We start from the raw sequence: 11184 nt of genomic DNA on the forward strand, positions 1-11184 counted from the left end.
AGCTGATCAATGTACAGAACCAATATCCAGAAGGACAGTGAAGTCAATAAGTCTACAGGTGAATGTGACAAGTAAGAGGGGCAGCTGTCCAGAGGCGTATCCAGAGGGGTGCCCCCACAAAAAATTTAAAGCTGTTTTCACATCTGCACTCCTGAAAAATATCTTTATAATATCAGGAGGACTGCTCCAGGTTTCTCCTGACCTGGTTCTTCACATATGCTCCTCACAGACTATCCCTGTCAGACGCGGGGGGGGGGGGGGGGTCACCTTAGGTAAGATGTGACATAAAAAAAACGATGCAGAAGTACTGGACAAAGCAACAGAGACGACGCTATAATGAGAATATGTGTGTTTGTATCAATGCTATGTGTAGTTGAAGAGAATCTCAATGTAAACTAAAGAGTGGAGAAGAACATACTGGAGAACAGGAAACATGCAGCAGCAGGTTCATTAGAGCACAGAGATGGTAGAGGTGGCGTGCAGACAGTCTATGGTCGTGCAGCGATCACAGGGAATAAAGGTCTCTGCATGAGTCAGAGTTCCAGGTGGGCCACCCCAGGTCTGCAGCTGAAGCATGTCTGAATACAAGCTTATGTTTGTCATGTTGATAGGATTGTGGTTGACCTTTGAGTTATTTGTGGGGCGTTAACGCAGAGATCATTGATGTGATCCATCATCAGGGAGTCACTCAGACATGGCACAGACTCTGGCGCCTCCATGTGGCCTTGGTCGGTACACCACTGTCTTTACAGAAATCTCAGAGCTTCAAACCACATTCACTGTTTAATATGAAAGGGTTTCAGAGACCCCGAGTTTATACCCTCTATATGCCTTTTAAACATAAACCAACCAGCTGTATTTATAGACAGAAGTTTGATATTTGGACCACAGTCAGCTCAAACTCAAAGAGGGATTTGATGACTAATAAACAATAAAACATGCTGTTGGTCAAACCAACTGAACTCTGGGTGAATTTATCCCAGCACGATGTGTCTCCTGTGTAACCGGCCGAACAGGTCAAACATTCAACCCAAACCATGGTTCATTTCACTTTATTCCTGGGTTATTTCTACCACATAAATGAGAGAATATTCGACCCACATGTTGGTTCATTTTAAGAGGAATGTTGGGTTATTTTTACCTCATAAATAGGTGATTATTTTCTCATGTTTATTTCAGTTAAACCTTAAGAATACTTTAATGAATATATCTGTGAATATAATCAAATATATTTGCTTCATACAAAATACAAACAATCTTCTCTCTCCCACATTCAACAGACTTTGAAACAACATTAGAACTGCTTTCACCCACATCAGTAAACATTCCTTTCTCCTTTACTCTCAAACTCTCTTCTATAGAATAACAAGAGAAACAGGGACAAGATAAACCTGCTGTGCAACCTGTCGAACAACATGCCTCAGCACCTCGGCTGAACTTAATGGACAGAAATGTAAGTGCGGCTGTTACTGAGGGGATTCATTCTGCTCAGTAACGTCATGAGTTTTGATTTTATGCATGATTATTGACTTGATATATGAAGAAAGGCCTGTTTGGCTGAGAGTAAATACTCTGTAACGTTTACTGAATGATGAAGATAATTCATAATTCATAATGTCAACCAGGCTTCATCTCAACTTCTCTTTCTTTGGTTCCTGAATTTTAAGGCTGTCATGTTCAAGATTCAAGATTTGTATTTGTCAAGGCCATGCAATAAACACTCAAACATTACTACTAGAAATATAAGAGAAAAAGAGAAAAATGTAGAGGATGTAAAGGATATCAAAATGTGCAGAGTAAAGTGTCTGAGGTGTGTGCATCATGTGTGTTACAGTCACAGCTCCATTATGTTGATGAGGTGAAATGTTTTGACCTGAGGGGGGCGGAGTTAACAGTCCTAACCGCCTGAGGGAAGGCGCGCTTCCTGTTTCTCTCTGTGTTCACCTTGTTGTGATGAAGGCTTCTTCCAGATAGTAGCCACATAAACAGTATGTTACCTGGGTGGTGGGGGTGACTTATGATCCGGTCTGCCTCAGCTGTGCTCCTCCCTGTGGAGACGTCCTGGAGGGTGGGTACGCCCTGCTGACTTCAGCACCCTCTGCAGGACTCTGCACTCTGCAGGACTCTGCAGGAGGTGGGCATGGCATGACTAAATTAAAATATGTACATGGTTTTGCACCGCCAGCAAAGCATGGAACATTTTGTGAGAGGGCTTCTGGGCAAACATTGATAATAATAATCTGTAATATATTCCTAATATGAATGAAAAGTCTGCTGGGCTTCACCTCTACACCGCTGGGATGAAGAGAGACCACTCCTACCTGTGTGAGGTATCAGTTCCATTGTTCTGCTGTTTCCTCAAACAACACAAAGTACAGATCAAAGCTGGACGTTAAAAATAAAGAAAGAGTGTCTCACAGCTGGATCCAGTCTGAGAACATCTGCAGCACAACACCAGCAAACACTGAAATGATTACAGCACAGGAAGTGTTCATATTAAAAGAAGATTTTCACCAATTTATTTACATTCAAGATTCAAAACACTTTATTGTCTATGTCAAATTGACAGAAAATTAGCTTTGGGGAGTGGCTCAGTAACAAACATTCACACCTGAAGACTCACATTAAGTTCCATAAAGAGGTCAAAGCAGATGTGCACAGCGTGTTCAAACGCATTGTTTATCTGGCACTGCGGTGGGAATAAAAGAGTCTCTGTAAGTTTTATTTTTAGCTAATGCTAAATGTTGAGTGCAACTGCGGCTCAGTGGTAGAGTCGATCGTCTCTGAAGCGAAGGTCAGGGGTTTGATCCCCAGTTCCTGCAGAAATGTGTCACTGGGTGAGACCCTCGGATTGATCCCGCCCCAAATTGTCACATGCTCATACTGTACAAGCCTATGTGTACAAGGTGTCAAAGTGCCATGTGCAGAGTGTGTGTGCATCATGTAGTCACAGTCCCATCGTGTGTTATGTTGATGAGGTGAAATGTTTTGACCTGAGGAGGGCGGAGTTAACACTTCTGACCACCTTCTTTCTAAATCTCTCTGTGTTTGCCTATAGGAGAATGAATGTGTATGAATGGATGAGTTAATACTGATGGACTCTTTACTTAGCAGCCTCTACCATCAGTGTGTGAATGTGTATGAATGGATGAGTTAATACTGATGGACTCTTACTCAGCAGCCTCTACCATCAGTGTGTGAATGTGTAGGTGTGACCTGTGGTGTTAAAGCGCTTTGAGAAGTCAGAAGACTAGAAAAGAAATATACAAGCTCCAGTCTATTTACCGTTTAATGCAGGCCGTTCTCCTTCCAGCCGCTCACATGTAAAGTTCTGCACTTGGATTTTATTGGTGACGGTGATTTTATCTGTTTGATGATTCTAAGGAGTTTTTTTCTTGCAGTCTTCGGTGAGAAAGTCGTACCAGGGTGTTAAATGTGAGGACTGATTCATGAGTGATCGTTTGAGTATCCTGTCTTTTCAGCCTCCTCACGAGGAACAGCTTTTTTTTTATAGATCCTACATTTTCGGGAATTGTTCAAATCCAGAGAGTTAGGTTTGTTTAAAGCTTTAACTGTTGTCACACTGTTGTGAAAGTGTCATGTTTCAGAATCACTTTTATATGAAGTCCATTCACCAGTAAACACGTGCCCATGTTTAGTCTTAATTATAAGATAAAACGTTGAATTAATGGGAAACTTTACAAAGACAAAGTAGAAGCTAAGGTAGAAGCTGAGTAAACACTGAGGTTTACTTACAGCTCCACATCAGATGAAACGTTAGTTTTTCTGGCGGCCTCACATGGGACGGCTTTTAATTACTTCATCTGTAAAAAAAAACAAACAGATAAAGACACGCTGGTTGTTTTTCCTGTTTGTGTTTGGGGACTGTGTTTGAGAGGGGCTGAATTTAGAGAGGCTGAACTTTAGGTATTTGTTAGCAAAGGGCGAGACTGACAGTGTGATCAGTGTTCATCAATGGGAGAATAGGTTGAGGCTAACAGTATGTGTTAATGTGTAAAGTGAGGAGGGGGGCTTTCAAATGATCAACTCTTATACAAAGATAATATTTGTATTGACATTTATTGTCCCTTTATTTAACCATGGTGGCTCCCATTGAGATTAAGAACTTCTTTTCAAAGGAGACCTGGCTGAGGCCGTCAGCAGCACAAAAACAAAGTCACAGAGAGACAACAACACTAAACTCTGCCTTAAGAGAGAACCAGCTGGAGTCAGTAGTTTAATCAGTCGAGCTAAAAAAAACATCACATCCTCTAGAGGTCTTTCATTTTACATTTAAAAACCTTTAAGGAATCCAGCTCTTACTTCAAGTCCTTCTGCAACAGATTCCAGGCAGAGGGTGCAGAACACCCAGAACACCCTGCTTCTCTGTCTGAGCGTTTGGGACTTTAGACTCAATAAAGTCTTTATACAATCTAAGTTTGGGACAGAAGCTTGAAGAGGTTCTGAGGATGCAATGAGACCTGACCGGTAGCCTACTTTTCTGCGTGATAAAAACACAGAGGTAGGGTCAGGAGCAGAGCAAAGATTAAAGGTGTACCAGAGCCATCCCACCCGAGAGTACACCTCACAATGAGTCAGAGCTACAGTAGCCTGATGGACCTCACAGATACATGGTAGGCTGGTTCAGTAATCAACCATACACATGGTACACATAGACACTGAGCAGAACCCCCGTATCTAAAGCAAAAGAACCAACAGGTCTGTATCACCTGTCATCGTTCACGTCACTCCTTACAATCTCATCCATTTGGGCGCATGCGTGGTGGGGGCTGTGTGTCTGCACAGTACTTAGCCTGCAGTTCCCTGAACACATCACGTGCGGCCCTCTCTCTCCGATCTCCGGCCGATGGGACCCGAGCTTTGCCGAAACGTAACTCGTGGTCTCCTTCCATTGGCCGGCCGCTGGTCCAATGAGACGCGGCCATCTGTGCAGGGCTCGCTGAGTAGCTGTTGAAATTCTCAGGTTACATTTCCTCGTCGCTCTTTATCAAGCTGAATCCTCCTCGGTTCTCCTCTCTGAAGCTCCCCGACCCCGGACCCGAAGCAGCCGACATGAAGCTCCCTTTGGTGACCCTCGCACTCTTTGCATCGATACTGGTCTCCCTCGACGCCACGGTGTACCTGAAGGAGCAGTTCCTGGATGGAGGTGCAGTATTCTAACCTGTGTCATGTCTCCTGTAGTCCTGGTTAGGAAGGATTGTGGTGTCAGAGTGTAGTGAGTCCATCCTTCAGGTGATCCTCCTCAGGGTCACTCTCTGTAAAATGTTTTGATTCATGTGTGTTCGTGAATAATGCCAGAGACCCTCACGTAGGTACCCTGACATGATGTGAGCTAAAACTGTCTAAATGAGTAAAACAGCAGCTCAATAATAATGTTCCTGTTCTATGTTAAAACAGAGGATGAATAAAAACAAACAGCAGGTAAACTGAGAAGAAGAAAAAGAGGAGTTGTTATCTCTGAATGTCTCTCCTCTGACTCTTTCACTTTTGATTTGAACCCTCATCAAAGCTTTCAGTCGACATGAAGTGTTTCTGCAGATGTTTGACTTTGACTCCGTTTGTTTAAAATAAAATGTTAAAAATCTGAACTATTAATCTGTATCAACCTTTAAAAACTGGAACTAAAAAGCACAGATGTGGATCTGATACAGATGTTAATACATACAACCCTGATGCTCTCCGAGAGGCAGTCAGTCATGTTTCTCTGACCTTTGACATTTTTATGAGTGAGTTGCCTTTATGCAGTTTTATCCCCCGAATGCAGCGCGGCCTCTTTCAACGTGTCTTAAGTAATAAATGACTCCTTCACTTCACATACAGGAAAAGCTGGTCGGTTGGTAAGCGGTCCAGTTTGATCTCTTGTTTTTTTTTTTTCAGACGGATGGCAAAGCCGGTGGGTCGAGTCGAAGCACAAGTCTGACTATGGTCAGTGGAAACTGAGCGCCGGAAAGTTCTACGGGGATGCCGAGGCGGATAAAGGTAACTCCTTTTTTATGTTCTGACAGAGATAGGATTTATCATTTCTTTGATATCAAGTGCACAATAAAAAGGTGAGCGTGTCTTAGCTGGAACACTCTTCAGGAGGGTTCATTATGTAAATGTAGGTAAACCAGGTCCATGTGTAGGACAGGATCCTCCAGAGGCGCTGTGAGGAGGAAGTGATCCGGGTTTGAGACTTGAACAAAACCTGTCTGGGGCAACAATGTGGTTGCATTCACCCCCCCCCCCCCGAGTGAACACATATCTGTGGTGTAATTCTGATGTCACCACATGTGGGGGGGGGGACTACATGGTGACACCCAGGAGGAACCTGATGCATGCTGACTTAGCCCTCGTGTGACCCCTGTCCCCTCCACAGGTCTCCAGACCAGCCAGGACGCCCGCTTCTACGCCCTGTCCACTAAGTTTGAGGCCTTCAGCAACGAGGGGAAGCCTCTAGTGGTCCAGTTCACCATCAAGCACGAGCAGAAGATCGACTGTGGAGGCGGGTACGTGAAGATCTTCCCCGCTGACCTCGACCAGAGCGACATGCACGGAGACTCGCAGTACTACATCATGTTTGGTGAGTCCTGTTTGTTTTTCAGAGGCGCTGAGGGTCCGATCAAGGAGAGAGCCCTATGAAGGATTTGAATAATGTTAATAAGTGATCGTGTGTGCAGGTCCTGACATCTGTGGGTACAGCACCAAGAAGGTCCACGTCATCTTCAACTACAAGGGTCAGAACCACCTCATAAAGAAAGACATCAAGTGCAAGGTAGGGGTCTCATGAAGCCGGTCTCATGAAGTCTGCTTTAATCATTCACACTTTTTCACACTTTTTTTTTTTTTTTTTTTTTTTTTTTTTAAATGTCCTTCTGTGTCCCCCTTTCCCCCAGGACGACGAGCTGACCCACATGTACACCCTGATCCTGAATCCAGACCAGACGTACGAGGTGAGGATCAACAACGAGAAGGTGGAGTCCGGCTCCCTGGAGGAAGACTGGGACATGCTGCCCCCCAAGAAGATCCAGGACCCAGAGGCCAAGAAACCCAGCGACTGGGACGACAGGGCCACGATCGACGACCCCAGCGACACCAAGCCCGAGGTAGGAACAGCTGATTGATACGACGTGCAGAAAATCAGACATGAGACTCTTTAAGATCATTGATTCTTTTTTTTTAAACTATTTAACTGAGTGTCAACGTTACATCCTGAAAGTATCTGCTGGTGTCACAGATCTCTGTCAAGTCTCTGCTGACACAAACTGAGTGACAAGATGCTTCATTACACACCCAGCTAGCGCCGCGCAGGAAGTGGCAGCACTGTTTGGGATTGCTGGGTTCATCCACAAACATTTCAGAATATTCTCTTCTTCATTATCAGGGCTCACAGGATCTTATCGAGTGTTATTTAAATTGGTTAACATGGACAGCTCTGTGTGAGTTCAAGTCCCCAGCTGTGGTCAGCTGACAGCCAGCTGATCCAATCATAGCCTTTCTGCCTCCAGCCTTTGGGTCCCCCTTGTGGTGGGGTTTAGCACTGCACTCTCAGCTGACCCAGGGAGCATCCTCTGAGCAGAGCCTCAAACATCGAGCTCATCTGTGCATCCACTCTGCAATGAAAGGCTTACATTTAGGACTCCATTGTTCCTGACGTGGAGAGTGGGCATCATGACATCACATGATGTATTCATTTTTTTTATTAAAAAAAAAAGAGAATAATAATAAATTAGATTTATATAGCACTTTGTTCCCCCATTACACCTCCTGAACATTCAGTTTAAAGGTGAAAGGTCACAGGTTCATATCCTGTCTTGTGACGTCAGTCTGAAAAGGTTTAAAAACGTTTAAACTTTGAGTTTTTATCATGAATCACTGAGTGGAAACACAAACCCCCTCTGTCTTCCAGGACTGGGAACAGCCAGAGACCATCACTGACCCCGATGCCAAGAAACCTGAGGACTGGGACGAGGACATGGATGGAGAGTGGGAACCTCCTATGATCTCCAACCCAGAGTATAAGGTAGGTCTTCTGAAGAGGAGGACGTGCTGAGTCTGATTCATCACATAAATAAAGTGTTTCTGAGACGGGTGAGATAAAGGGTTACTGTCTTTGCAGGGCGAGTGGAAACCCAAGCAGATGGACAACCCGGACTACAAGGGCGCCTGGGTCCACCCCGAGATCGACAACCCAGAGTACAGCGCTGACGCTGCCATTTATAAGTTTGATAACATCGGAGTGCTCGGCCTGGATCTGTGGCAGGTAACGACTCGACCGGCTCTGTCAGGATTAAATGATAGATCCTAAAAGAAAAAGTGTTTTTGTCTTATGGAGTAGAAGATGTAAACAGATTTGTTTTCTCTGTTCAGGTCAAATCTGGAACCATCTTCGACAACTTCCTGATCGCCGATGACGTCCAGGAAGCCGAGGAGTTTGGGGAGAGAACCTGGGGAGTGACTAAGGTGAGAGGGGACCCAAATACTGAAAGTAGAGCTAACTGTACACTACACCGTCTACTCCCAACTTATCCAATGATCTCCTCCACGGGCTCTTTGAAGCATCTCAATTCTTTCAGATAGCAGTCAGTAGCAGGATGAACGAGAGGGGAAGTTTCATTCTTTAGTGTTGTATCATGTTCCAGTCTGCTCGTCTAAATGCACACATTTCAGACCTCCAGCTCGTTGCAGTGATCCATATTCTTCATCCTAAAACGGATTAAGTGATTTGTGATTACACTGCCTGCTTCTAATACCTAAACAAGGCTCTCTTTGTAGGATTTCCTGCTAGCATGCTAAGCTAGGTTTAAAGAAAAGCGTTTTTTACCTCAGGGCCATGAAGCTCAATCACACAAGAGTTATCGTTCAAATGAACCCTGACTGTCATCACACAGTAATGTATTTATCAGGGCGCGGGATGGCTTAGCGGTTATAAAGCGTGCCCCATGTACAGAGGCTGTAGTCCTCGTTGCAGTGGCCGTAGGTTTGAATCTGACCTTGGCCCTTTGCTGCCTGTCCTCCAAACACTTCCTGTCTCTCTGCAGCTGTCAGGCAAAAATGACCAAAAAATACCTTTTTAAAAAGAGAAATATTGATCTATGAACTACTTTACCTGCAGTGGGAGATCTTTTATTTTTTTTTATAGCAGACACACAACATGTTGTTTATGAGCAGAGTCATGATCTATAGAATTGATTGATTACATTGAAGCACATTTGAATTAAATGTGATGAGTAGCGGTCTGATGGTTTCAGAATGACCTGAACACCAAAGTTTAAACGGCTTGTTATCTTCCAACAGGGACCAGAGAAGAAGATGAAGGAGGAGCAGGAGGACTTGGAGAGGAAAGTGAGAGAGGAGGAGGAGAAGAGCAAGAAACAGGACACTGAAGACGCTGAGGAGGACGAGGAAGGAGGAGAGGAGGAAGAGGAGGAGGCAGACGAAGAAGAAGAAGGGGAACAGGACGAGGAGACGGAGGAGGAAGACAAGGAGATCAAAGATGAGCTGTAGAGGAGATGACTGGTGGACTGCAGCTTGTTCTTTGCAGATTAAGAAGAGAAAATCAGCGACAGCCCTAATGACACTGGCCTTTCATACAGCAGCCTTTTATTCAGGTGTGGGTGGGAGGGAGGCGTTGAACGCGGGGGTCAGGTCAGATCTTTTTTTAATTTTTTTTTTCATTGATTCCCTTGTTGCTTTTTTCCCCCCAGCCTCCAAATTCGAAAAGGGACAAAGGGGTTTACATGTTTGTGTCTTCTTGGGTTCAGAGTTTTATAATTGAATGTGATTTACTGAGCGTGGTCAGTTGGACGCTGTGTGTATGTGCAGTTACAGGGAGCCCTTTACTTTTATTACTGCCTTTTGTTGGGATGACCAGTAAATTAAGGGTTCTGTGTCGTCTGGTTCTTGCACTTTTATTTCTCCCGTGTGATGCAGAACTGCTTTTTGTTTTGAGCCCCTCATAATTTATTCAATCTTTGGTTCCCTTAAATCAGCTCACACTCTGGATGTGTCCTTCCTGCAGCCAAGCGAGTGGTGAGTGTACGCAATGAGACTGCTTCAGACAAACTGTGATTTAGAGTTTCTCATTGATCTTGTGAATGATCGACGGTCCTGTGGGTGCAGTGAAGCTTCTCACCACGAGGAAACTTGTTTTTCACAGTCGCTGTGGACGTGTGAATGTTTGTTTCAGTTTGTCAAAAAATAAAAATCTAATCTGCACAAGGCAGAGCCCGGGACGACATCATGTGCTTCATTGTGTGTTTTTTTTTTTTTTTTTTAAATGACTGCTCCTTTTTCACAGCTTTACTGTCTGCAGACTCTTATTTCACCACTAGGGGCAGCATGTGATCATCATTATAACATTTAGATTGAATCTTCTCAATCTCTTCAGAAACGCCATGATAAACACACACATGCATCAGGGGGGCCGTGTTCAGAGGGGAGGCTTTGGCCCTCTGTAATCTGATTGGCCACCCCAAAATCTGAATCTATGACTGGCTATTTATCCAATCAGATGCATTCATGTGCTCCTCGGCTGGTCCAAGTCTCAGAGTTTGGAAAGTCGGAATATTGTAACAACAAACATTGTGGATGCTGCGAAGAGGATGTGTGACTGTTTCTGTTAAAAGTGATATTTCAGCTAAAAGCTCGTGTAATAAAAAGTATCTTAATATTAACAAAACATATTGAGCCCCCCATGTGATGACGATTCTGACGTCAAGTCGGGCACCGACAGCGTACAATGGTTTGTATGCAATTTTCTAAGAACTTAAATTTGTGAGTCCCAAAGAATCGAGCTCAGAAAATGAACGTGTTACCAAATAGTGTTTTAAAAAGTCAAAAGTATATATTATTATTGGGAATAGAAAGGTGAAAATTCATTTGTGTGACGTCATGCCATCCCTGCAGACACACATTTGATATGAACAGAATTTGATGATGCTAGAAATAATAAAACTATAGTTAGGGAACTCTTGCACTTGGGATGTGAAACTTTTCTAAAAGGCAGAGTTGGTAATTTATTTTGAAATTAATAACTCATGTTCTCTGAAAAAGGAAAAAAGAAAATCCATCATGTGTATCAGCTGTAAGACTGTAAAAACTTTAACCAATGTCTGCTACAAGGTACCAATCTGATGAACCAATCACACCCTCCCTGTCACTTCCCGAGTACTGCCGGGTTGC

The 11184-nt window shown here is 43.9% G+C and overlaps 1 protein-coding gene across 1 annotated transcript; it reads left to right on the forward strand.

Annotated features, from left to right (window-relative positions):
* The first annotated feature begins 4954 nt into the window (after positions 1 to 4954).
* On the forward strand, positions 4955 to 10240 carry calr3a (calreticulin 3a). The gene is made up of 9 exons (XM_020655942.2): positions 4955 to 5167; positions 5899 to 6000; positions 6380 to 6583; positions 6681 to 6775; positions 6897 to 7106; positions 7910 to 8023; positions 8120 to 8263; positions 8371 to 8463; positions 9298 to 10240. Exons 1-9 carry the CDS (start codon positions 5074 to 5076, stop codon positions 9505 to 9507), a joined length of 1266 nt encoding a protein of 421 aa, XP_020511598.1. The 5' UTR covers positions 4955 to 5073; the 3' UTR covers positions 9508 to 10240.
* The last annotated feature ends 944 nt before the right edge of the window (positions 10241 to 11184 follow it).

The sequence above is a fragment of the Labrus bergylta genome, chromosome 6 (assembly GCF_963930695.1).
Source record: "Labrus bergylta chromosome 6, fLabBer1.1, whole genome shotgun sequence".
Lineage (NCBI taxonomy): Eukaryota > Metazoa > Chordata > Actinopteri > Labriformes > Labridae > Labrus > Labrus bergylta.